Here is a 26,531-nt window from a genome sequence, read left to right as displayed (position 1 = left end):
CATCACGTGTTGCTTGTTGGAGTGAGATGGTTAAATGATTGCGTGGTTGTTTCTTTCATATTTGACGGTTCGAGTCTTATATTAGGGCTTCCGATTCAAAACAAGAAAATTGTATATATATAGTATATATTTATATACACCTGATTCAAATGAACAGGTTAAATATCAGGCTTCCACAGAGCTTGCTGATGATCTGATCATTAGAATCCGTGTGTTGTAACAGGGGAAGATGGAAAACTTGCAGGATAGCGGCCCACCAGGACTGGGATTCCCCACCCCTGAAACAGTTCATATTTTGATTTTTTTTAGGGCAAAAATGCCTATAAAATACACTCAACAAATGATTAGGTTTGGTGATGTTATCTCATGTAAGATATGTACCCAAATGTAGCTTATAAAATAATGTTTTTTACTGATTTTACTAACCTCTACTAATTGTAATGAATGACTGATTATTGTGCACTGGCGTAAAATTACACTGCACTCCCACTCAGGTGTTTTCTTTAGCCTGTGAGGGCAATTAAAAAGCAGGAATATCCCCAGTGGAATGTAGCAAGCTGAAAACAACAAAATGGATAAACACGAGTGTCTGTGTTATCATTTTTCAGAGGTATTTTAACTGTAATGGTTTATCATTGTGGCTATGTTGTGCACAGGTGCTTGTAAAATGGTGACCAAAGTAATTTGCTGCACAGAAGCAGGGACGTGTTTTAAAAACAAAATGCAGTGACAATAATACTGAGACACGTGAATACCTCCTTTAAAGTTGTTTACTGTTTTGGTTATATTGTGCACACTGATATAATCACACTGTGGTGCATTGAGGTCCTTCTAAAATGGCGGTTACCAGCGAAATTGAAATTTGAAATGCCTCTCATATCGACTTTTGGAGTGGGATGTACGGAACACCTCATCAGATTGGCCTCGAGTGTACCTAATGTTTTGTCGTTTATTCCACCGGTCAGCCTTCCTTAACGACTGTGTAAATGTGATGAACGTCTGAAAACAAATCGCTTTCTCGTTGCGGAATTGGAAATGATCGAAATACGACATAGCTCCGCGCCTTTTCTCCTCCATTGTGCTATATCCGACTCTGACATCATTATTGCAGGCCGACGGGGAGGATCGTTGCGCACCGCCCTTTAAGACGGGTCCGAGGCTCGGTCGTTGAAGAAAAAAAAAAAGTGGCCGCGGTGCTGGTTCCGAGACGCAGGGGGGAAAACGTCTGAGTCCGACCCACGGGCCCATCCAGCTGGCACGGAGGCGAAAAACAAATCGTGAGTGTTTTTCGTGAGAGCCGACACGCCCGGGCAAAGAGGAAGGAAGGGTGGGGGAGGAGGACCGCGAGGACGGGGGAGGACCGACCGGACTCGAGGCCGCGAGAGACGGAAGTGAGAGAGGGGGGTTGCTCCGAAGAGGAAGCCCTATCCCTTTAAAAAGCGAGTGGGACATAGCGGTGCGAGGAAAGGAGAGGAGGGGGAGAAGAACGAGGAATTAAAAAAGAAAAAGAAGAAAGACACAGGGAGGGCGGAGGGAGAGCGGGCGATAAAAAAAGAAAGATGACATCCTCGCGGCTGAGCGGCCGAGGTGGGGCGACGGGCCGCGGCCCGGTGAGAGCGCCACTCGCCCGGGCCACGGCTTGACTCCAACAACGAGGCTTCGGCAAACATCCGAGTGGCCTAACGGACGGGCTCGGAAAACAGATTGACTCATTAAAACAAAGCATGATTTAACGGCTGACAGATACGTGTTTTATAACCCTTAATCGCTCTCCCGTGTTACAAAAAATATATCTCTATACTTTTACTTCACGTGTGTGTACATTAGTGTAAAATTCCGACGTGAGTTTATGGAGGCAGTCGAATTGGTGTGATTCATTTTTTTTTTTTAACCGTGGCCTGATTGTCGTTGAATTAATCCAAGTAAAAGATTCGAGTAAGAAGCGAGAGGGGATCTTGGTCCTTCCCGGCCTGCGTGCGTTCACCTCTGCGCCCATTTGGTTTCTCTGCATCATGCCGCCCCCGTGACATCATCACTTTCCTTCTTCAGTTTTTTTGGTTTGTTTAAACCCACCTATTTTCCTTTTTCAACGTTGGAGGTGACGGCTCAAGTATTTCTTTTACCTCCAGAGCCGACCCAAACCATGCGAAAGCTGCCCTCTTTGATCTCAACCAGGAGCTGATTTTATAATCTCCATCTCAGTGACACAAAATGGATGCTGCGTGGAGCAATTTCCTCTTCCAGGTAGGCTTGGTGAGACTCTTTTTTTTATTTATTATTATCATTATTCTTAATTTGACTTGCTCACACACCGCCAGTAGCAACAGCTGCTGCGGTGGCAAGTAATGTGCACGTTTGCTGATGATGGCTTCTTGTCTCTCCAGAATGCTCCCACCCAAAACCAAGTGGAGGGGAGCCTCCAATCGGAGCTCATGTCAGTCCATACAAGCTCCCCCCAAACCCCACCCACTGAGCACATAGCTCAGCCTCCCTCCACGGTGGACACCACAGCTCTCAAAGAGGAGCCCATGCCCATCGAGGTCCATGGAGCTGATCCACACCCTGCTGCTACTTCACTAGGTACACCAATGGACACAGTGACGGGCATACATTTGTCAACTGTTACCTATCTTCATCTACATTTTGAAACTACCACTGCTATGCTACAATTTAGGCACGGCTTCAGTATTTTTCTCTTCCTGGGCTAAAGGGATCCCTTTCAATCAATCTTTCATTGAAGGCTATGGACGGAGCCTAAACCACAAACGAGTGAGCCACAACTTCCCCAGGGGATGTCACATTGTTTTGTGCATAAAGCCCATTGAAATGTTGGTCAGGGTGGTGGTAGTTTTTGGGTGGTTCATACCATAAACTATGAAAAAAAAATTCTAACCAGCATCTTGTAAAGGAAAAGTTATTCATATTCTGTCTCTCTGTCCCCTCCCACCACATTTCCTTGATCCAGTGAAGCCCATGTCTCGGCCAGCCCGCGTGCCGCACATCTGTGCCATTTGCAACAAGCAGTTCAAGAACAACTACAACCTTCGGCGGCACCAGTCGGTCCACACAGGGGTACGCATGAAGGACAGGGCCAGAGAGCAGGCGGAGGGGCTGCAGGAGGGGGCCGCTGGCCAGGTGGTCACGGTGGTCCCGTCGGTGATGGCGGTTGGGGCTGGAGGGAGGGCGGAGAGGACCCCAGGAGTGCCCCTCACATTGCTGCACCTCTCCGCCCTTCCCCTTCTGGCTCCTCCCGGCGTGCTGGCGGGGGCCCAGCAGTCAGACCTGGGTTGTCAGGATGGAGAAGGGGTTGCCATGCCCACCGTGGTGGCTAGTGTTAACCCCCATGCTCCGCCTCCTGCTGCTGTCGTCATGGCCACAGGGGCGACAGTACAGGTGGGTCAGGGCCTTGTGCGGATGGCTGTTGTCAACCCCAACTTCAAGCATGTTGTTTCTTGAGCTGCTGCCTCCAGGGATGGTTGAGTTTGGCTTTCGTGTGTCACCTGAAAACCTCCGCTGTGTTAGGGTTGACGGCTGTGGATTTTAAAAAGGCTATACAGCCCTGTGCAAATACCAGTTTGTTTATGTGATTATTCAAGCAGGATGACAAATCTTTCCAAAGCTTTTCCATCATTTATGTGAACAAAAACCTTTTAAAACTCAATTGCCCCCCCCTCCCAAAAGTATTTTCCTACCACATCTCAATAGTGTCACTTCACTGTCACTTCACTTTCACTTACACTTCACTTTTATACCACAAAAAAGCTGTCATTTGAACAGGGGTGTGTTGACTTTTTCTATCCACTGTACAAGTCTCCGTGAAGCAATGAGGCACCCCAAGCAACTCCATCCTCGTAGTCAGGTTTTAGAAACGTGCCAGAAGCCACCACCACGCTCCTCTGCATGTTCTCTGCAACCAAAAAGTAGTCATCTAACATTCAGACTGAATATTAACGCAACGGGGGGCTGTATGCTAAAATGACTATTAGCACACACGTTAATAATATGTTAATGTATGTGTTGATTGTAAAAAATGCAAGACACAGAATCCGCAACAGTTGAATGGCGACAACCTTTGCTGTTTTTTTGAAGGTGTTTCATTCAAAAGGCTTCATCAGTTTGGTATCTGGGTTTGAAAAGAGGTGTGAAAGAACTCGGGAACTGAAGAAGCCTTTTGGATTAAAGGTAGCGTATGTTCAACACCGGAGATTCCAGTTGCCTCCATTCAACAAACCGATTAATAGAAACGAAACGTGGGTGTTTTTGCATGAATCCAATTTTTTTATTTTTCCCCTCTGAACTTTTATGGCACGTTTTTATCTGGCTGCCCGCTTTCCCCCTCAGCGGCCCGCCAATCAAAACCCCACGCCGGTGAGAAAGAACCACGCATGCGAGACGTGCGGGAAAGCCTTCCGCGACGTTTACCACCTCAACCGCCACCGCCTGTCCCACTCGGACGAGAAGCCCTTCTCCTGTCCCATCTGCCAGCAGCGCTTCAAGAGGAAGGACCGGATGAGTCACCATGTGCGCTCCCACCAGGGCGGTGTGGAGAAGCCTTACATCTGCCCCCACTGCAGCAAGGCCTTCTCAAGGTGATACTCTTGAATAACGTCTCTGTAGTTCTCAACCTGTGGACGACGAGCTTTAAAATGCTGCGTCGTTTCATCAACAACTCATCAGTATTGTGGTAGTTTGGGGTGTTGTCCTCTGCAGTCAATTTTTATGTATTTTAATATCATTCCTTTTATTAGTTTTCATTTTTCAAAAAGGCTTCATTTTAGTTATGCGTTTGTTTGTTTTTCAGCTGCCTTTTTCTGTACGGCCGTACGGTCACACTGAAATAAATACATTTAAAATATGGTGACAAACGTAAAATGTAGTTTCAGTTAGTATATATACATATATCTATCCATCCATCCATTTTCCGAACCGCTTGATCCTCACTAGGGTTGCGGGGGGTGCTGGAGCCTATCCCAGCCGTCTTCGGGCAGTAGGCGGGGGACACCCTGAATCAGTTGCCAGCCAATCGCAGGGCACACAGAGACGACAACCATCCACGCTCACACTCACACCTAGGGACAATTTGGAGTGTTCAATCAGCCTGCCGCCATGCATGTTTTTGGAATGTGGGAGGAAACCGGAGCACCCGGAGAAAACCCACGCAAGCCCGGGGAGAACATGCAAACTCCACACAGGGAGGCCGGAGCTGGAATCGAACCCGGTACCTCTGCACTGTGAAGCAGACGTGCTAACCACTGGATTACCGGGCCGCCCTATATACACATATATATAAACGTTTAAAATTTTATATATACTGTATATATATATATATATATATATAATTTTTTTTTTAAGTGGTCTCGTTCTTGTGTTATTTCATGATCAAAAATGTTGAGCAATTTTAGTAATTTCTTTAGTTTTCATGAACCCTAATAATAACTAGGAGTGTCTTGTAGAAGTTTATTTTCAGACTCCTCAGACGAGTTTTTTCAACAGTCAAACGTGTCCCATTGGAAGTCAGAAGAGTTTCACCTTTCTTTCTCCACGTTCTCCAGGCCCGACCATCTCAACAGTCACGTGCGACAGGTGCACTCCTCAGAGCGGCCCTTCAAATGCCCGGTACGTCCATGTTGACTCATCGATGTATATTATGTTCACTTGGCAGCTGTATACCGCCCCTATTAACGGATGACAACAGATTAAGGTTGTGTAGCTATTTAAAACCACAGAAGATATGGCCCCCTTACCATCTGGCCGTGCAGGTCTGGACTGGATTTAGTTCTTTAGTCCGGCGTTTCATTGCTGCACTCCATTAATCAGATCATCCATGTGACCCGAGGTGTTCGATGCCCCTGATTGGTCAAGATGGAGTTCATTTGTCCAAATGTGTAAATCAACATTACACATCCGTCTACATTTTATTTGATTTTTTTTTCTCTCTCTCCGACCCAGACATGCGAGTCCAGCTTTGCCACGAAGGACCGTTTGCGTGCACACATGATTCGCCACGAGGAAAAGGTCCCATGCCACATCTGTGGCAAGCTCCTGTCGGCCGCCTACATCACAGATCACATGAGGGTGCACAACCAGTCACAGCACCATGTCTGCCATCTGTGCAACCGCAGTAAGTCCACGTTAGCGAAATGAGTTTGATACTCTTGCCATAGTGTGCTGAAGGTGATTTCCAACTCTTTGGCCATCAGGCTTCACCACACTGACCTACCTTCGCGTCCACGCCCAGAAGCACCACGGCCAGGAATGGAAGGACAGCCCAGGAGGCTTTGGCGGCACGGCGTCTGGCGGCGTGCTCGTATGCCATCTCTGCGGCGTCCACTGCAAGACGCCCACCCAGCTCCAGGGCCACATGGGCACCCACAGCAGCAGCCAGGGCGCCCAGAGCACCGCCACCTCGAACGTGGCCGCCACAAGCTCCATTTCCCTCAGCAACATGGTGACGGCGCCCACCGTGTATGTCACGGGCGGCACGGTGGTGGACCTCCTGGTCACGGACTGCTCGAGCATTGCGGCGCCGCAGTCGCAGAGTTAGCGATAGCCAGGTCAGCAGCAGCAACAGCAATAACCTCAGTCCTTGAAATCAAAAGAGGGCAAGGTAAGAGAAGAAGATGCGTCGATGCTAATCAGTTTACAGTTGCTGATCACAGTTGGAGGGTCACAACCGCGTTACATTTTGATACATTTGCATTTCAACAAGCTTGGATACGTCATCCTCATAATCTGAAACGGTGGCGGGTCGTGCATTTTGGTAGCTGGGCCTTCAGCGGGGAGGTAACACCACCACAATCGCTCTGCGATGTTAAAAATGATCGATGCTATACAAAACGCAATAAAACAGCAATCAATACTTATAACACGATGATCTAAAAAATGAGATAAAATAATCATCAGAGATGCTGATTATTACATGTATTCATGTGTGTGACTACAGTCGCTGGATTAACTTTCTCCGACCAGTCAAGAGGACAGAAAAATACTGACATCATTGAGGCCCCCCGAGGCAAATTTGAAATCGAATTAGTTTAAAAAGAAAAAAAACCAAAACAGTCCCATCGTTGTTAAACCAGTTATACGAGGCACCGCTACTGCTTCTAACGGCTGTGGAAGAATTCGATTTACATGGTAACACACAGAGGCACTCTGATTGGGGGAAAAAAAGAAAAAAAAGCAATCGAACATCCGCACACTACCTGGAAGCAATGCAGCCCAGGTCAACACTAAAAATGAGGAGAATAGACTTGAGAAGAAATGCACACTATTTCATGGAGAGAATGCTAATGCTGTTAACGTAGGTCAGTGCTTTTGTTGCATTTAAGACAGCAGAGAAGGCCTTGCTGCCCCACCACTGATCCAGGATGCTCGTATCCAACTAAACTGATGACAACTGTGCTCTTCTGGGTGTTTGTTGTAATTAGAAGTCTCTCTCTCTCTCTGTGTTTAACTCACACCAGCGCTGATCTCTCTCTCTCTGTGTTTTACTCACACCAGCGCTGATCTGAACCAATTTTTTTGTTTTGCAGCTCACTGACTAAAAATATTTAGCGCTTGTGTTAAGAATGAGAAATTGCGCTCTGAAAAATACAATATCTAAATGAGAAGGGAAGTTGTTTCGGTGTGGACAAGGCAGGGCGTCTTTAGCATGTTAGCTTGTTTGTTCACTGACTTTTAATACGAGTTGTATGATTTTTATACAAAGTGGTTACCTTTAGGAATTAGCGGTTTCTAGATCAGGATGTGGATATGGCATGGTAGCAAGTACTTCTTGATAAAAGGTACAGAGGTCGCCACGGAGGTTCAAGCACCTTGAAGGCCCTTTCACACTGCACTTAGCACCACAAAGAACGCAGTTGACGAGCCCATTCATTGTGTAAGTGCTGCCTTTTGGAGACTGGTGACCACGATGAGTAGATTTTTTTTTCTTTTCCATTGACCGTGCACTCTGACAACATTGGTTGATTTCAGAATGCAAATAGCAAGAAATTTTGGTGCAGTTATACAGTGGAAAGCAAGGAGAAAGCGGTGTCCCGGTGGCTCTGAGACACGAGGCAGATGAAGCGCTGAAAAAGAAACTGCTCCCTGTGCCGCTTGAAGTAAACCTCGAGACGTTCTTCATTGAGCTGTAGCTCACAGGTGAGCCTAAACTCCCCTAGATCCCGGACCCTTATCCATCTTTTAGCTGCTATTTGTCCCTCCTCTGTCTCCTCCTTTTATGTAAAGCCTACTGAACATCCAAACGAGTGGCTAAAGGCACCGGGCTACTTCTCTGTCGTGGGCCAATGAAGTGCAGTGTGTAAGTGCCTTATTGCTGTCCAGTGGAACTTCCAAAGGTTAATCCACCCTGAAGTGGGACCGTTTGTGAAGTTCAACCGACATCCAAGTCAAACAAAACTTATCGTGACGTGTGTGACTGTCAAGAAATGGTGTTTCAATGTTGGGAATATTGACAGTCATGAAATTTATTTCTCACTGGGAAACATGTTTTGAAACAAGAACAACTTGGAAGTGAACTAACATTGGAGGTTCCACTGTCATTGTTTGGTTTGTCGAGATGAAAATGGGCTTGGAATGAGTTTTCTTGCGCTAAAGTTTTCTTCTCTGGATCGCGCCGAGGGGGGGGGGGGGGCGAAAGATGAATTGACACTTCTGCTTTTAACACTGCGACTCTTGCACCCAGACGATTTAAACAATAAAACAACTTTTGCATGAAAGCAATCCCAACTAGGCTTATCAGCACAAAATGAACTTTGGGGTTGTTTCACTAAGGTTTTAAACAATAATACCAGATGTTTTTTTTTTTTTTTTTACTTTTGAAAAATTGATTTTGTTGGCCATTTGTTTGATCGTAACCGTTATTGCCATAGTTTTCCCCCCCCCCCCCCCATTTGTTTTGTCTACCTGCCTCACCAATGAGTAAACATAAGACATTAGATTTAGTGTGTATAGCACCTAACATATTTATCTTTATCATGTGACATGGCTCTCACTGGTTGCATCTGTTTTTAATGTGCTATAAAAAGGACTTGAAATGAGTGCCACAGCAAGTTGACAAACTTTTTCAGTTTTGAGAGAATATTTCCTTAACCTTTAAAGCGACGTTTCTTTACTGTAGTGTTTAAAATGTGTTCTTCCTTCCTCCCTGGTGAGAAAACGTGTCATTCACTAGACGATATTACTTTACTTCCATTTACACTAAGAGAGAAAAAAAATACCTCTCGAAATCTGTGCGGCTCTTGTGATAAATCTGAATGCCTTATCGTACTCAACTGCATTTGAATTATTTTATGATGATCAGATCTTAGTCATGGGATTCATTGAGAATATTAATGGGATGTATTTATATTTATATTTTTATATTTCTCAACAGTATGCATGTCCAAAAGGTTCATGCGAAAAACAAACAAAAATGCTGATTACCGTTATAAACATTAGGCCATTTTGTAGCTGAGCTAGAGATCATGTTATTTTGTAATTTGGACAATTTCAAGTAAAATGGGTAAACATGCGCTGTGTTGTGTTTTCATCTCTTCAGCCATTTCCTTTTTTTTTTAAACCACCAAATGCATTTGTGGGGTTGGTTATAAAGAAGATAATTTGTACTTTTTAAAATATTGGTGAATGAAAGAAAAATGGGCTGCAGCAGAATGTACACTTTTTATCCAAGGCCAAAGGACTCAAGCACCACTTGGGGCCGTTGTGTGCACGTGCCTGCGCCTAAAGTACATTTCTGAATCTGTACTTTTTAAAACTTTTACTGAAGAACGGGACTTTCGTCCGTTCTTTTCCCAAAAGTTCAAGCGTATGACTACTTTTGCCACCTGTGCAATTAACATCCACGGAGCAGAACCATGCGAACTCTCCCTGTGCGGCTCGATGCGAGGTTTTCATGAAGGCTGGTGGTGCTAACTGAGGATGCGTGGCGAGTATTGCAGGACCTCGAAGCTGCTGCTAGCAAGTAGCTGGCGCAGCAGTCCGCTGACTGTTGAGTCAACAGCAGCAGGAGAGCGAGGGGCGCGCGTACGCGTACGCGCACACACAGATGCAATGACACGGGCACCGGATCGCTCCTTCGACGACTGACATTCGCCGCCCAAAGCTTTTTCTCGTGCTTTCGCTTAGACGTTAGTACAAGTGTTGTCGCCGAATGCGCCCATACTTGTGCCAGCAAGCGCGCTTGCTCCTGATTTTGATCTAACTTGGTGCAAGCTAGCCGTTAGCTGGCTGGCTGCTAAGCCTGCAGGCGTCTAAGTGGCCGCACAAAACATGTGGATCGGCGCGGCGGAGACCCCCGGGACCACGCTAGCTTTACTGCGCGGGACGCGAGTTTCAAGCGGCCGCTGACTGGAAGCCACCAAAGCCTCTGTGTAAATATTAGTTTTATTATGTCGAGTCCACCCCCGCCCCCCGAGACATGTGCACTGAACTCTTGTCTGCTAGCCTCAACGGGCTAGCTCGGTGGCGGCTTGTGCTAACTGCTCCAAACAAATAACATATAATCTTAATTTCCACCACCGTTTGTAACAAAACAGTTTTTTTTCCACACTTTTAACGTGTTAGCCGCCTCGTATTTGGCGTTGCGCTCTTAATTCCGCAAGAAAAAAACCGCCTAGAACGTAAAAAGCTTTTTTAGCCGGCGCGGACTTACAGGTTGACATTGGCTAACGTTAGCTAGCGTGTTTAGCATCATTGTTAACACACAATTGCTGAGATGACCTGCGCCGCTGCATTGTTTGCAATTTTTTATTTTCAAGGCACTCATTTTACATTAAAAAAAAAAAAGAATCTCACGGCACCCCACCAAACAAAAATGTCACCAAAAACTGCTGTCTTCTTCCTCTAATAGCAGAGCATTTTATTGTTGTACCTGTCACTATTTGTCGCTGCCGGAGACAGGTGAACAAAAATATATAATTTTAAGATGAATAATCATTTCCACACCAATTAAGTGAAATTGGATGATCTAAGCATGTTATTATTCATACCGTATGTGGTAACCGGTAAAAATTGTCTAAAAATTGTGCATTTATGCTGGTCATAATATATGTAAAATTTGGTGACAAACGTAAAGAACTGTAGACAGCGATTATATGATTATATCATGATGAATTATTATGTACCAAGTGTATGACGCTTAGTTGGCATAATGTGTCTCATGCTATTACACAGTTAAACTTGATTGTAGTAACATGTTGCTCAGATACCAAACCTGAGATAACGCTGCCAGGAATATTTATATATATATACAGTACATTTTTCAGTGATGCAATGCGCACGTTGCTAATGGATTTCAACTTTTTAATGAGTCAGCAGTAAATTTGCTTTTGTTCTTTTAGAATTTAACTTTTAAAACATTTCTTTTGTGTTAGGATTTGATTTAAGGAACCTGTAAATTGAATTCAGACATTTGTTTCTAGGTACATATTTGTATTTGTGTTTGTTCAAAGCAGTTGGTAAACATGTTTTGAAAAGTGCCTGACAAATCAAGTTACCACTGTCAGCTGCATAAAAGCCCATCTTAACTTCATCACCTGGCAATTATTTTCCGCACTTCTTCTCCTGACTTGCTCTTATTGTTGACTAAAGGGGATCAATACAGGTTGATTGCTTTAACTCTTTGACCTCTTGCAGGGAGGAGAAAGAGCAACAAATCTCCAGGATCCGATTGCCCGCCCAACTTTTTGCCTCAGCCTGACGGCCAGGGACCATGCTGACCATCCTCGCTGCTGGCTCTGTGTTCTTTCCGGGCCTCTTCCTTCTGTCCAAGCAGTGCCTCAAGTCCATCCCGGCGCTGCGATGGAGCGAAGGAGACGCCGTCATCGTGTCGGCCAGGTGAGACTCTCTGCGCCACGGACAAATTTTCCTTTCAACCACGTTAAGCTCAAACTGGTCCCCAGCGCGTGTGTCATGTGAGATCATCAGATGTGGTGCAGGAAAGAGTCTAATTTCACTTCATTGGTTCAAAAGTCTTTGCTCATCTCGTCTTTGCCAGTGACCTAGAGTGAATCGCAACAATAAAATGCACCCATTGAGCCAATTTTTGGTGACATTTTTCCTTGGTGGCGTTTGATTACATTTTTTCCCCGCCCCCAAATGTAAAATATGGCCTTATGTTAGATTGAGAAATACTGTGCTAAAAGCTACTTGTTGGCCAGTTGCGACTGTAAATCAGCATTTGTTTTCATGCCAGTTGTCTCCATTCTAGGTTGGTGTCGTCGGTTCAGGCGGTCATGGCTTCCTCAGCTGGCTACATTATCGCTTCTTCCTGTGATGACATCATCGAGGACCAGTGAGTCAACAAAAAAGAACGTCCTCAGTCCATCTGCAGTAGTTGGTGCTGTTTACATGCTAATGCTGAGCAAGTAATCCAATTCCAATTGACACCACAGTATAGTGGAGCAGTTGCTTATTATTATTGATTATCAGTACTTTTTTTTTTTTAAGATATGGGCCGCAAGCCATATTATTTCTTTTGCCCCTCAGGCACTGGCTGACCAGCACGTACATCATGTTTGCCGTCCCCTACTTTGTGTATGATATCTACGCCATGTTCATGTGCTACTGGTACAAGCTGAGGGTCAAGGGGCACGAGGAGGCCTCAGCCGCCCCCCAGCACATGGCCTCCGCGCTGACCAGCTACCTGCGCCGCGAGTTCCTCATGGTGCTGCACCACGTCGTCATGGTTACCGTCTGCTTCCCCGTTTCTGTGGTAACTGCTGTTTCTCCTCTTTGCGCTAAATGCTCAATTGTGTGATGTATCGATGGGGGAGGGGGTCACTTGTGTTGTTTACATGCGTCCAATTCTCTTTAGATGTGCCAACATAGTTCTGCTGTACAGAAGATATTTGATAACAGCCATCAAACGCGATAGATCTTCACATTTGTCAGCGAGAGTTACGGCTTGTTGACTCCAGTCTAAGGCGAATTTACAGCGCAGCATAATTATAAGTGGTGCGCTCCGCAAGCCGCCTACAGCGGAGCACAAGGTGTAATTGTTTTCCGGCCCGGTGATTAGTTTCTGTCCATCTCTTCCTCCTCTAGTTTGTGCGTCAAGGAAAGGGAGACTACTTCCAGGGCATCATGTTCATGGCCGAGCTCAGCACTCCGTCGGTCTGCTTAGGAAAAATACTCATTCAGGTAGGTGGACACACACCAAGTCCACAGTGTTGGTGCGCATGGCACCCGTGCCGCTTTGGAGCCACGTCTCCAGCATCAAGTATAGTACACGGAGTAAAAATCTGCCATTAAAAAAAAAAGAGAGAGAGAGAAAACAACTATTTCTCAAATAATGACCTCCACTCTAATGAATGGCAGGTGTGCACCAGCACCAAGGTTAGATGCATCCAAATTTTCCACTGCATAGCGTTCAACAAGTTTTATTGCCCCCCCCCCCCCAAAAAAGAAAACACAATTGCTGCCTGCCTTTTTATTTGAGGTATACTATTGAGAAATGAGGTTGCCCGAGCTCCCAATGCTCTGCGTCCTGTATTTTGCATAGATATGGAACAGAATGGAGACTCCGCATCACCTTTTGAATTACACCATTAATCTTGGAGTCGCTTCCGTGCTGGAGGCTCGCATATCGGACCTTTCTCATGGAGAGCAAGGAGAACTGAATTTGATGGAAACGTGCCTTCCTTCATGAAGGTCCTTTGCTTTCTCCACTTTCATTTGTCCACCTTCTCTTCATCTCTTCAGGGCGTGCTACCTTCTCTGCTCATTCCCAGCATGCAATCAGTTTTGCACCACTTGCACATGGCTCCCGTTGACTGTCTCTTAACACGAGCAGCCCGCTCTGTCGTCACTTGGTAACGTCGTCTGCTTAAATCAACACTGCACGCGCAGATAGACTGTCATGGCCTCTCTCCCTCTGCGCTCGGTCCAGTCAGCTGTCTGTGCGCTAGTTTGATAAGCGGGACGGCCCCCTTGCACCTTTTGCCTTCAATGTGCTGTTGTGGATGGAGAGGGGAGGGAGGGGTGATAAAGCTTCTGTTTCCCTATCTTCGTTATCTGACCGAAGCAGGTCGCCTCCGTCACCGCTGCTCTCCATTCAAAGTCCATTTCACATCCACGTCCCGTTCACAAACATAACAATAGCACAATTAACCCTTACTTCCTGTTCCATGATTTCAGCATACGGCTCATGTCGGACCTTTCGAGAGAGTTCGTGGATGAGTTCTGAAGCTAATGTCAAGACTTCAAATTGGTTCAAAATTTGACTTGACGAGGGGACAGTCCAATAGTATCAGAACCATTTATTTAGCGTTTTGCTGTCAATTTGACTGTCGGAGTATGACAGGGTTTCAAAAAAAAAAAAAAACTCAAGATGAACAAAGACCACTCACACCAAACTGCTTGCTTCTCTCTCTCTTTTTCTGTTTCTTTCTGCTCTCCGTTGTTTCCCGCTCTCAGTACAAACAGCAACACACACTCCTGCACAAAGTGAACGGGGCTCTTATGCTGATCACTTTTTTCATCTGTCGGGTCCTCCTCTTCCCTTACCTCTACTACGTCTATGGAAGGTACGTCTTTTCTTCCCGCCTGTCTTCTCTTAACCCTCGGCTCAGGAGCCCGCAAGTCTCACCTGTGCGCCGGGAGCTGACGTCCGCGTTTAATCACGCAATCCCCTCGTGTCTTCCTTTTTCTGTCGGGGTGCAGGTACGCGTCCATTCCGTTCCACTTGGTCCCCCTGTCGGTGCCGTGGCACTGTAATCTCGGGGCCGCCCTGCTCATGGCCCCGCAGCTCTATTGGTTCTCGCTCATTTGTCGAGGCGCCCTACGACTCTTCACGGGCTCCTCACGCTCCCAGAGACGGCGCTCTCCCGGCGCGGCGGCGCCCCAGCCGGCCAACGGCTACCGAGCGCCCTCCATGGAGCCTGACTTGGCCACCCACTGAGAGGAGTCGGGAGGGGTGGGGGTGGGTGGGGGGGGGGGGGGGGGGAGGCGAATGTACCAATTTCAAGGGATGGGGAAATAAGTAGCAACAAGGCGAAAGGGTAAAAATCTCCAGACGATGTCCTCAAGTAGCACTGGAGTCTTTGCAGGCAGCACGCAACGACCGCTTCCGTGCCAGGGGTTTTGCTTGGCGGGCCTTCAAGCACTTCAGCTTCTCACTTTGTAGGAATAACAAAAGAGCGCCGGCGCACTCTGATGATGTCATTGGGCACCGTGACGGGAAGGAGCACGCGCTGACATGGGAGGATTTGCCTGGATGTCGGGCAAGCATCGGCGACCATTTCCTTCATTGTAGATCACACCGTGACTCTCGGGAAGAGCGGGTCCGTAGGAATGTATTATATTGTATGTTACAACATTTGCTGTAGACGGACGGCCGAATTCAATTATAGCAACCAAGAAGACAAAAAAATATATCCTGACTTAAGGAAATTTCGGCTCGTTAGTGTTTCTCTGTACTCCTCTATGTAGTCACTGTCACTCGAACATGTAAGAAGCAACCCGCAAACCGGAAGACAATTTCATAAGACTGTATTCTGCTGCCTTATTCCCTTTTTCCACAACGGATTTGCTTTTCACTTGATTTCCATCCTCAGAGGAGAAAAATGTGACGGGTGTACATAACGCAGGTTTCCATGTCAGTATTAGGGCGGTGTTGCGTTTCTGTTTGTTTTGTTTTTTTTTTCATTCAGTGTTTATCGCTGTCACCTCTCCTCAGTTGGTTTTCATGATGGACAACCCCGTCCCCCCATGCGCAGCTAAGTGTAGGTACGACTTCATTCCATGTCCCGCTAATGCAACGTTAGGGAGGCTCATGCACACTTTGAAAGGATGGATGTTTTTGTTGGGTCACGAAAAACTAAATATGTTAGGCGTATTTTTTATTTATTTATTTTTGGTAGTTTTGTTAAGGGCATTATAAAGGGAATTACAGTTTGAAGGGAAAACAGTATTGTGAGAATTCCCCTCGGAATTTACATGCAGACTATGAGCCAAAAGCAAAGAAAGCCCGGTGTTAAACAGAAAAAAAACATTTCTTGCGGTCAGTATTTTATTATTTTTTAGACCTTTTACATTGTGCAAATTGCGCCACAGGTTCTGTGAACCTTTGTTAAACAGACCGCCTTGCTTCCCCCCCACCCCACATAATACGTTTGTTTTCAAGCTGCAGCTGCACTCTTCTGGAAGTGGGTCAAAAAAATATACAAATATAGATTAAAAAAAAAAGAATTGAAGACAGAAGCGTGTGCCAAAACATCTGGACTACTTACCAGGCATGTCCTACTCAAAGCAACCATCGACCCCGCCGCCAGCCCGCCCGACCCGAACGTACTGTATATTCCACCAAATGCTTGTTATTTATTTGTATTTATTTATTTATTTATTGGGTTTGTGGTTCTGAATGCATATTTATGCATCCATATTATACTCGATGCTTCTGAGCCTTATGTGAAGGCTGTAATGTTACTCCAACTTATCGGAAATATACTTCTCTGTCCTGACGGTGTCTCACGTGATTCTTTATGGCTGCAATTATTTATTCTTCAGAAAATTGACTGGCGAGTTGAAATGGCGCTCATGGCGTTGACACGCCTGTTCAAATGCAAGTTTTTGTGATATTAAAAAAAACAAAAACATTTCCAGCATGTACAACTTTCTGGGAAAATGTAGATCTTCAATAGGGAAAGTAAAAAAAAATGGACTGATTAAATAGTGTAAATTAATAAAGCCAACATTTTTTTTGTTTCAATTCAGAGAACGTTCTGCTGCTCCTCGTGTGTGCACCTGGGCCACGTGGAGGAGAAAGTAAATATGGCTGTGAGTATTTTTGCTGACAAGTCACTCCACCATTTGCTTAAATGGTAAGAACGCCACACTGCTTTCAATTTTTACCATTTTCTGTCTATTCATCCCCAACAGGATTAACTTCCAGTTTTTGCAAATGTTCATTTAAGTGTTAGCATGTTTATTCCCATTATCCAAAACGATAGAAAACATACAAAGCTTGTTACATTCCCCCCCCCCCCCAAAAAAAAAACTTTAGAAAAGCGCCTTGGAAAATGTACAGGTGGGGATGGATGGGGGGGGGGGGTCTCTTGGAAAATGATATTGCGTCACAAGTGTTCAGTATCTCCTCTGCCTGGGTGAGAAGATGGTATTTGGGTTGCTGTCTCGCTCCCGTTCTTTGTCTCGCTCCTTCTGGCTGTTGGGCGAGAGCGCCGCCTCCGGCTTCTTCTCGCTCTTGAAGAGATCTCGCCCCGTGCGCATGATGTGCTCCTCGATTTTGCGGTGGCGCTTCATGTCGGAAAGCACTTTGTCGAGCCTGGCCTCCCTTTTCACGGACGAGCGAGCTGATGACCCTGCGGGGGCCAAACAGGTTCAGGCTTAACCAAAGTGCGATTTCGCTCGTTAGTTTACTAGTATGCCCAAACATTCTATTTTACTGTAAGGTGGCTATGGAATAAATAAGTTTAAACCGTTTTCCATCATTTATTAACCCTGATGGTGAAGATTTGGGCAGGCTGCTCACCTGGCGTTCGACGTCTGTTAATGAAGGCATTCTTTGGGGTGGCTTGCAATTGCTGCTCATCATTAAAGTCAAACTCAGTTGGACTTGGAGGCCTGGGGGGGAAAGAAAAACAACATTTTAATCGAAATTGAAAACTATAATCCCTGAAAAATAGCCCGGAAAGGATCGTCATCCGACTGACTTGCGCTCCCTCTCCTTCCTCTCTCTCTCCTCTGCCTCCTCCTCCTCTTCCTCCCTTTCGGGTGACAGAGGGCGTTCGGGCGTGGGCGGCCTGCGGGGAAGGGGCTCAAAATTGAGCTGCAGCATCTCGCCCTTGGCCAGGAGCTCATACAGTCTCTTGATCTCGGCAGGAGGAGGCATCCAGTTCTGGGGGTCCTCCATTTCCTCGTCGCTGTACACAAGCTCCCATTCGCCGTCCTTGTCTGCCGCCCGTGTCCCCTCTTCGTCCTCGACGGCTACAACCGACTGAGGTGTGTGTTTGTCTCCCTCCGGCCGGTCCAAGTCTTGGCCTTGTGAAAAAGTTGGAAGTTATTTTGTGCGTAGGTCAAAATCGTTTGAAGATCTGAAATTATTAAAGTAAGTTTCAGAGTTTGAATGGTACTTTTTTCCTGAAGGAATCAAATCAGTATGACCGTTACCTTTATTTTCTTCTAAACATGCACTGTATGTGTACTTATTCAGAAAACAGTACTTTTGATCCATTTTTAATGTTTGCAGTTGTGTCATTGACACGTTTGTTCTCATGACAACTTCGTACAAAAGGCCATGCGAACTACAGTTACAATTTGCCTCACTTTCTTGACCTTTGCCGTCTGTGGTTGCACTGTCCTCCACCGGTGCAGCGGTCATCTCGGCATCCTGCTGCTCCGTGCCTTCTTCCTCCTGTTTGCTCACTTCCTTTTTATTTTCTGCCTCTTTGACATCAAGAGCCTGGATGCCCTCATGTAAGGACACATCTGGGGCCTCAGCCTGCATCCTTCCGTAAGGTAAAGTCTAAGGAAGAAGTGCAAAAAACAACAACAAAAAAACAGTGTTTGCAGTTGTTCTTTTATGTATTTAACTTGAATGCACAGTATACATTCGAAACACGTTTCCAAGTAAGCCTTGGACTTCATCAAGTGTCTGGTCTTTTCAACATCATGGGTTTGATGTTTTGGCCATGGTGCATGGATTGAAAGGAGCCCCACTCAAGAAAGTAGTAGAAAAGAAACTTCATGTTACAAAATGTTGAGTCTAGAGTGAGTAAAATTGATGAATTAACATATGAAGTAGGCTCCTACAAAACAGCGAACCACAACTGGGAAAAACTGGGAAGAAAGCCATGCATTTAAGATGCACACGAGAGTAGATCGACTACATAAGCAAATTGCATTGAGAGAAAACGAAACAAACCCTCATTTGAACAACTCCCAGGCAAATGCTACGTTTTGAATGGAAAGCCGCACACGACGTTAGCGCGCTGGCTTGTCATTACCGATCGTCGTTGCTGAAAGCGTCGGTAAAGTTATCCTCGACGACGAATGAAATCGGCGAAATGCTCCATTCTGACTACACAATGCTCAGACGTAAACAAGGCGCCATTTTGGACAGAATAACCTGCTGAGTTTTTCACCCGCGCCGACTTCCACGTCACGTGGAGTATGCGGCGCTTGTGGCGAAAGTGTAGCGCTGGTTCGTAGGTGCAGACGCAACTACGAACAAATTTTGTGGCCACGATATAGGTACAATGTGCACACTAAATGCAATTTAAATACGAGTCTTATTCCTGGAGAGTGGTGTAATTAAATCGAACACATCTTCCCGATTAATAGTTAGTGCATACATTATATTTATATTTGTATCTCCCTCCCTCACCCATTTCAAGTCTCGTGCTCCTTGCAGTTGGAAATCTACGTCCGGTGCCACTTCCGGTATGGCCGACCTTGGCAGAAGTATATTTTGCCCAATTATCCGGGGAAATTCATTTGTTCAAATTTGGAAAAATACACATTTTACATTTAGTATTATTTTTAATGGATTTGAGCATATTTTATGAGAGGACTGTTGCGCTGTATCCCGGCTCGTATTTAGCGAGTTCTGATTGGCTAACTGTTGTGGAGGTTCTTTGGCCGGCGTTGTGATTGGCTGATAGCCGTTTCCGCCTTCGTGGCCCGTGTTTGAAAAGATTTCTGTTAGTTAGGCGTTCCTACTAGTCATTGTTAAAGAGCGGCATAGACAATGATGCTGAATTTGAGTTTAGGGCGATATTTAAGACATTAATAAAGGCATAATTTCTGCGGTATTCTGTTCACAACATTGGTAAGTGATGGATACATTTTGATATATGCTTGACTATTTATGACTATAAAATGTGGAGTTTGCGGCTCTTGTGGGTTAGCGAAGAGCTGCTGAGACTCGTCACTCAAGTCTTTTTCAGAAATATGTCAAATGAAATTTTATACACCGCTACATTTTCATTCATTTTTATCATTGCGCCTCATTTCAGCCAATTGGTATACCGACTTATTTGTCCTCGTGGCACATGTCGTCCAGGAGACCAAACATGGCCGAGCGCGTGTCGGTCAAAGGCCGCGGACGCAAGAAAATCTCCCGAGTGAGGGTTGCAGTTCGACTACGACCCTTTATGGACAAACAGGACGAGCGAGGCGAGGGACCTTGTGTGCGGGGCCTGGACTCACAGAACCTGGAGATTGTTAACTGGAGGAATGCTACAGAAACACTGAAATACCAGTAAGTTTCCATCTTAATTAATCGAAACCTTCCATCAACTAGCAGCGTCTCAGGACTACTACAGTAAGACATGTTTAGATTTATTTCATATTAAATACACGACACATTTAAGAAAAGAAAATTCATTATTCATTTCAATTATTTTAAGTGCCATTTTTTTGTGCTGAATACCAAACGGAACCAGAGGGAAGAAACATCCCGGCATGTTCGTAGACCTCATTTTTACATTTGTCTACAGTGGGACTTGAACTGTGGCCCACTAGTGCTTACAGGCTGAGCTCCTGAGCCCTCAACCAATAACGACATTTTTATGTCCTAGCTTCACACTCGCATAAAATCCCACTTCAGATTACTCTGGATTGGTTTTACCGATCTGAACTGACAGTGTGTGCAATTGTATTCTTGTCTCCTTGAAATGTCTGCTGAAAAATGAATCGCTTGTCGTTTCAGCTTTGACGTGTTCCACGGTGAGCAAACGACACAAAAAGAGGTCTTCTTGTCATCGGTAAAGCCCATTCTACCCTACATTACCAGGGGTCAGAACGCTAGCGTCTTTGCCTATGGACCAACAGGAGCTGGTATGCTGCTTTACACAATTACTGTTAAGACTAGTGACCGTATGTATTTATTGATATCCCCCCCCCCCCCCCCCCCCAAAAAAAAGGCAAGACGCACACCATGCTGGGCAATTCGACGCAACCTGGTGTGATTCCTCGTGCAGTTGGGGAAGTCTTCAACCTGGTCAACGCTCAGGATGAGGACGAGGCTTGGGACTACTCCATTGGAATGTCTTATTTAGAAATTTACAATGAGAAGGTGTGGGTGGTGTTCCACAGATTTATTCCTCTATAACACAGTGACCCTCCCTTTATTGTGGGTGAGGCATTCCCGGGCCTTTGAATCGGGACATTGTGCCCTGGTTTACAACCACGTGTTTGGATTGGAATAACACTTGTAAAAACCGATGCAAATTTGTGCCAAAATAGGTGTGTGAATGATGAATTGCGACATAGGAGCTCTTTGCAGTCACGCTGATGTCAACATCCTCCGTCTCCACTGTTCAGGTACTGGATCTTCTGTCACCGAGCTCCCAGGATTTGCCCATCCGGGAGGACAAAGACAAGAACATCCTCATACCTGGCCTCACGCACACGATGATCTCTTCCTTCTCTGATTTTGAACGCCATTTTGTGCCGGCCAACCTCAATCGTACCACAGCCTCGACCAAACTCAACCAGCGCTCCAGCCGCAGCCACGCGGTCCTCCTCATAAAGGTTTGAGCCCAACCATTTAGTCTTTCAGTCACTAATAGTTTGCTTTGAATTTTTTTGGGGGGGGGCGGTGCCTTGAATGAGAAATGGTGTCCAAACTAAAGACTAGGGGCCATATAGTAGTACAAGTTTGTAGAATTGACATTGTCCAAGCAGTTTGCCTGCATTGTGCCACCTGTGTTATACGCAGATTGACAAGGCAGGGGAAGAAAAAAATGTCCAGATCCCTAAAAAAAACTTCTTTGAACTTTATTGATGCGGCCCTTGGACGAAAAAGTTTGGACACTCCTTGACTAGAGCCTTGAAAGAGCATCTTAGCAGGTCGTGGCCTTTGTGCAGTAGGCCAGGATTTGGTAGCCGGTGCTAAAATCAACCCTCTCTTGCGACGCTCCCTCTAGCAACTGCTGGGCTTTCTGGGACTTTTTTCGGAGAGGTACAAGCAGCTGTCTGCGATCCTTGTATTCCCTTTTGTCCTTTTCTTGCCTTTCCTTTTTACTTCTGGCCAATCTCAACTTTTTTTGTTGTTGTTGTTGGCGGTCAAGGTGGTGCGCACTCAGCGGTGCCTCCCCCGCCGCCAACAAACGGGCAAACTCTACCTGGTGGACCTGGCTGGCTCGGAGGACAACCGACGCACGGGAAACCAGGGCATCCGCCTCAAGGAAAGCGGCGCCATCAACCTGTCGCTCTTCACCCTCAGCAAAGTGGTGGACTCGCTCAAGTCGGGCGCGTCGGTGCGCGTGCCCTACAGGGACAGTAAACTGACGCGCCTACTCCAGGACTCTCTCGGCGGCTCGGCGCACTCGCTCATGATCGTCAACATCGCCCCAGAGTACGAGTACTGCTTCGATACCGTCGGCGCGCTCAACTTTGCCGCCAAATCCAAGCTCATCGTCAACACACCCTTCACCCGTGAAACTGTGGCTGTGCTGCCAGGTGATGGCAAACCGTTCTCTTTTTGGGCTTTACTTAAGTGGTCTGTGAAAAGTAATCCCATATACTCCAATACAAAATCTTGGTTCCTCTATCTATGACGGTGATGTAGAGTGGCAGGCAGAACAATCGAATACTTTGGCCTTTTAGTGCAGTCTAATCAGAATTGGAAGAGTGGTCAAATCATGTCATGTGGTTGTGGTGGGGGTTTATTTTGCTGTGGTCACATTGTCCCTGCCTCTTAAGTTTGATCTTCAGCCTTCAGAAAGGTCTTAAATTTGACCTCATTTGGCAGCTGTGCTGTAATTCATGAAATCTTTGCAGTGACATTTTACATTCGCAATGGGTGCCACCACTGTTAAATTTTTGTTTTCCCCCTCACCCTGATGAAATGTACTCTGGCACACACTTGCCAGCAGTTTGCAAAGCAGTATCAGAGTTGCCGATCTTCAAGTTGGCATGAATTCAGGCACTGCAGCGTGGCCTGAGATTAGGCAAACAGTGTTTGTGCCCCGCATACTAAACTGTTAATTTCCCTCCTGCTTGCTTTGTCTCCAGTGAAACGGGCCAGAGAGGAGCAGGAGGCGGGGCGGTCTGGCACCGAACCTGAGAAGAAGAAGCAAAGGGACGAGAAGAAAACGGAGCAGGAGGCCTCCACCCTGCCATCGGCTCACCTTCACAGGTGCGACACTGCACCCCCCCCCCCCCCCCCCACGAGCACTGTCGCTCTGCCAAAATTCGAGTAGGCTATGCACGAACCAACCATCTGTCCTCTGCTTTCTTGCCATCTGGCGTACACATGTGACGAGTATAAACATAAAGCCTCTGTTCTGACCATCGGCCTACTCTCTCGTCTTCTTGCCCCCCCCCCCCCCCCCCCCCCCCACACACACACACATATACACCTTTCAGCCTGTCAGAACAATCGGTTATGGACAGACTGCTTGCTCTGGAGAAGCGGGTGATGTGCTGCGAGAACCAAGACAGTGTCGGTATGCTGAAATATTCAGCTCACAAGGAGATCGAGGTAACGTGCCGTTGTCCTTCTGATGGGTTTTAAAATGTTGGACGTTTTTGTTCTTCATGGGTACTTGGGGGGGGGGGTGGCCAGAGTACTCTGTTCTTAATACAGATACTTTTTAAGTACAGCTCTGTTTTCAAATTTAGGGAGTAACAAGAACAGATACCTGGGGAAATCTTTTTTTGTACAATAGCGAAGTAGTTCCTCTTGACTTGGCACCCGTTGGCAGTGTCCTGCTACAGTATTGACCATTCTACTTGGACTATGCAGGCGCTCAAACAGGAGCACAGGGACTTTGAGAGAAAGGCCTTGCTCCTCAGTCAGCTGGTGAAGGAGAAGTCGCGTTTCAGTCAGGAGCCAAGCTTCAGGAGCAGCACGGCGCCACTGCAGCAAAAACAGGCCAACGTCACAAAAAGCAACACGCGGCAAGCCATGGTCCAACCGCTGCAGGATCACTGTAAGCATTCATGATGGAACGAGGTTTTTTTTTTTTTGTTTTGTTTTTTTTAAGTCAAATTGCAGATTGATAACCATCTGTTGTTCCGGTTGGTTCTGTTGTCGCTCTAATATCTGAAAAAAATATTCAAGCTTTTTGATCCTCCAGTTTTAAAAAAAAAAATATTTAAAAATGTATTTGGTGGGGGGACAAGTGTGACCAATCTCTGCATCACACCTTAAGGCTCACATTGGACACAGTTTGTGGAAATGCTGATGAACATTGTTACCGACTTGAATGACCCATTCTTGGTGTAAGCTGCCTTTGTGAGCAAGACGGTGTTGCTGCTAAAATAGACTGTTTGGATTATTCATGGTGGTGTGGTCGGGATGTGGCCCTAATTTGCGCTTCCCCCTTTTGCAGTGTCCCAACTGCACCCTGTCAAGGCGCTTACCATCAGGAAGCAGTCGGTCTGTGTCAAGAAGAAAGTGGCCGCCGCGCTTCCGGATAAGGCTGAGGTCAGCGTCCCACTCTTCAGTGTGTGTGCATAGGCCACAGACAAAGAGAGACTGCGTGCATGTGGCCATCTCTTTCTGTTTTTTCTACTTTGATGTCTTGTCTCTCCTGTTTGTTTTTTTCCCCCCTATTTTACAAGTTTCTATAGAAACCAGTCAGATGAGGCTAGGACAAAACCTCCCAACTAGCACTCACTGACCACAACATTGGGAACACCTGTATAAAATATTGCCTGCTTGACAGTTTCATAGAACTATGTTGATAGATAAAACACGCCTTGTAAATTACTTGAGAGAAAATACAATATTTTTAGAGTCAGTGTTGTGTGAAATTTTCTGATTTATTAAAAACAAAAGCAAGCGGGGCTAGTTCTGAGTTACAAATTGCATCGGGAATATACTATGAGGGAAAAATGGAGACTCTGGATTTTTTCCCCTCTCCCTCCCTTGACAGTTGTGGACATGAGTGTTGCACTTGTGCATATTGTCTCAGCTTCCAGACGGCAAAGAGAACATGCCAAGCGGGTGGGAGTCCCACCTGGACGAGTCTGTTGTGGAACAGGCCAGGCAGAAGATTCTCCAGATCCTCAACACGGGGTCCCTGAAAGAGCTCAAAAGTCTGCAGCAGATTGGCGACAAGAAAGCCAAGCTCATCCTTGGCTGGAGGGAGGTCCGCGGCATTTTCTCCAAGGTACGTATACTGACTTGCAAGACAATGTTGTGCTTCCCACCTGTAATGTCGGACTGTGATCACGCAGCTAGAGGATCTAAGTCAAGTCGAGGGGATGACAGAAAAAAGATTTTCCACCTTCATGAAGGCAAGTCATCAGGAACGCCGCCTTGTCTGCTATTGTGCATATGGACCTAATGAAGTGGTCAGTCAGTGTATCAATTTAATAAGCTCATCTTTTTTTCTTTTTTTTTTTCCAGGCAAACCTTTTGAGTGTGTTGGGAAAGTGATCCCCTTCATTTTTGGCGAAGGTTGGGTTTTGATGCCAACCTTCGTTTTGTGTGACGTACAAGGCACCTGAAATGTTCAGAGCGCATCCACTTTTACACATATTGCCTGCAGCCTTATTTGCATATGGAATATTTTTCTTTTTGCCCCATTTCAAGGTTCCACACAAGCTTTCCTGTTTTGTTTTGTTTTTTCTCCAATTTTATTAAAAGAAATGCAAACTAAGAAATCACCTTGTTGAAGTATTCATGACCTTTGCCATGAAGTTCAAAACTGAGCATAGCTGCATGATTTTGTCCCACTGAACCTTGATGTTTCTATGGCTTCTTGGCAGTCCATCTGGTAAATCCAGATGATTGGACAGGATTCGGAATGGCATACTTGTACATCCACCTGTCGACATCCTGTTCTGGCCCTCAGTTGATCGTGCCTGTCAGAGCACAAACCAAGCATGTAGACAAGGGAATTCTCTGTAGTAATTAAAATAATTGCAATTATGCTTTGAAGTTGTATGAGTCTACACACAAAACAAAAAAGAAACCCTGTTGCTAAATCCTTTTAACCATAAAGGAAAGAGGGGGGCTACCCGACTCAGTGAAGAGGGCACCATGCTGAATGGAAGTCCAAAGATACTTTATATTCTTCATCCTCGAGTGTCATTCAATCTAACATGACCCAGTTAATCATGAACCGAAAGCTTTCTTTCAATTATATTGCAACGTTTTTCTTGTCCAGTTAGAGCTATGTGTCTGTCTGCAGAAATCAAAAAATTGATTTGTGACCTCTGTTATTCGAGTAAAACTATTAGTTAATTATTTGAATGTTAACAACTGTTTTCAGGTGCCCCAATACCTGTGAAAGCGAACTGCTTACGGTTAAAATGGGTGAATCAATTGGGGGATTGTATGCTTTTCTGAAACGCAACAAAAACAAAATGATCCCGGTGGGATGGGGGCGACTAAGCAATCCCCCGACTCTGGGATTGCTATTCAAGGATACAATTTGAATTTGCATGACGTCAAGTACAAAAGTTTTGCCAGCGTATGGTTTCACTGCTGGTTTTGTAGTTATGCCTTTACGCCGGAAGATGGCGCGCTACGTTTAAATCCCGTCACGTCCAAGGTTTTCTTTCTTTTTGTAATCGTCCAAGGTTTTCTTTTTTTTTTTTTGTAATCTTGA

The 26,531-nt window shown here is 45.8% G+C and overlaps 4 protein-coding genes across 16 annotated transcripts; 3 read left to right on the top strand and 1 right to left on the bottom strand.

Moving 5' to 3' along the window:
- The first annotated feature begins 857 nt into the window (after window positions 1-857).
- mazb (MYC-associated zinc finger protein b (purine-binding transcription factor)) lies at window positions 858-9,514 on the top strand. Of its 7 annotated transcripts, none has more exons than XM_086138824.1 (8): window positions 858-1,277; window positions 2,130-2,244; window positions 2,385-2,580; window positions 2,966-3,072; window positions 4,342-4,589; window positions 5,553-5,616; window positions 5,950-6,121; window positions 6,201-9,514. In XM_086138824.1, exons 2-8 carry the CDS (start codon window positions 2,212-2,214, stop codon window positions 6,542-6,544), a joined length of 1,164 nt encoding a protein of 387 aa, XP_085994950.1. In that variant the 5' UTR covers window positions 858-1,277; window positions 2,130-2,211; the 3' UTR covers window positions 6,545-9,514. The 7 variants fall into 7 exon arrangements, 6 of the variants coding, with proteins under 6 accessions (XP_085994950.1, XP_085994947.1, XP_085994951.1 ...); XM_086138821.1 differs by having other exon boundaries at window positions 2,130-2,253; XR_015104121.1 differs by lacking the exon at window positions 858-1,277 and having other exon boundaries at window positions 1,414-2,253; window positions 6,201-8,142; window positions 8,230-9,514.
- On the top strand, window positions 8,228-14,916 carry tlcd3bb (TLC domain containing 3Bb). 2 transcript variants are annotated; one of them, XM_086138826.1, is made up of 7 exons: window positions 8,228-8,302; window positions 11,638-11,838; window positions 12,212-12,295; window positions 12,490-12,715; window positions 13,048-13,143; window positions 14,419-14,528; window positions 14,665-14,916. In XM_086138826.1, the coding sequence occupies exons 2-7, from the start codon at window positions 11,714-11,716 to the stop codon at window positions 14,900-14,902; spliced, it is 879 nt and encodes a 292-aa protein (XP_085994952.1). In that variant the 5' UTR covers window positions 8,228-8,302; window positions 11,638-11,713; the 3' UTR covers window positions 14,903-14,916. The 2 variants fall into 2 exon arrangements, with proteins under 2 accessions (XP_085994952.1, XP_085994953.1); XM_086138827.1 differs by lacking the exon at window positions 8,228-8,302 and adding an exon at window positions 10,003-10,373.
- A 1,990-nt stretch (window positions 14,917-16,906) lies between these two features.
- pagr1 (PAXIP1 associated glutamate-rich protein 1) lies at window positions 16,907-19,153 on the bottom strand. 2 transcript variants are annotated; one of them, XM_086138829.1, is made up of 5 exons: window positions 18,966-19,153; window positions 18,295-18,484; window positions 17,673-18,000; window positions 17,492-17,583; window positions 16,907-17,321 (listed from the first exon to the last, which is right to left on the bottom strand). In XM_086138829.1, exons 2-5 carry the CDS (start codon window positions 18,464-18,466, stop codon window positions 17,086-17,088), a joined length of 828 nt encoding a protein of 275 aa, XP_085994955.1. In that variant the 5' UTR covers window positions 18,467-18,484; window positions 18,966-19,153; the 3' UTR covers window positions 16,907-17,085. The 2 variants fall into 2 exon arrangements, with proteins under 2 accessions (XP_085994955.1, XP_085994954.1); XM_086138828.1 differs by having other exon boundaries at window positions 18,286-18,484; window positions 18,966-19,145.
- kif22 (kinesin family member 22) lies at window positions 17,872-25,849 on the top strand. 5 transcript variants are annotated; one of them, XM_086138814.1, is made up of 14 exons: window positions 17,872-17,961; window positions 18,419-18,477; window positions 20,024-20,221; window positions 20,672-20,799; window positions 20,886-21,037; window positions 21,286-21,495; window positions 22,035-22,425; window positions 22,981-23,104; window positions 23,335-23,449; window positions 23,714-23,900; window positions 24,303-24,397; window positions 24,888-25,085; window positions 25,153-25,212; window positions 25,325-25,849. In XM_086138814.1, the coding sequence occupies exons 3-14, from the start codon at window positions 20,034-20,036 to the stop codon at window positions 25,352-25,354; spliced, it is 1,878 nt and encodes a 625-aa protein (XP_085994940.1). In that variant the 5' UTR covers window positions 17,872-17,961; window positions 18,419-18,477; window positions 20,024-20,033; the 3' UTR covers window positions 25,355-25,849. The 5 variants fall into 5 exon arrangements, with proteins under 5 accessions (XP_085994940.1, XP_085994942.1, XP_085994939.1 ...); XM_086138813.1 differs by lacking the exons at window positions 17,872-17,961; window positions 18,419-18,477 and adding an exon at window positions 19,503-19,789 and having other exon boundaries at window positions 19,977-20,221; XM_086138815.1 differs by lacking the exons at window positions 17,872-17,961; window positions 18,419-18,477 and adding an exon at window positions 19,506-19,789.
- The last annotated feature ends 682 nt before the right edge of the window (window positions 25,850-26,531 follow it).

The sequence above is a fragment of the Hippocampus guttulatus genome, chromosome 19, assembly GCF_054856545.1.
Source record: "Hippocampus guttulatus isolate MCC_2025c chromosome 19, RoL_Hgut_1.0, whole genome shotgun sequence".
Lineage (NCBI taxonomy): Eukaryota > Metazoa > Chordata > Actinopteri > Syngnathiformes > Syngnathidae > Hippocampus > Hippocampus guttulatus.
This window is presented reverse-complemented; position numbering and strand designations above follow the sequence as displayed.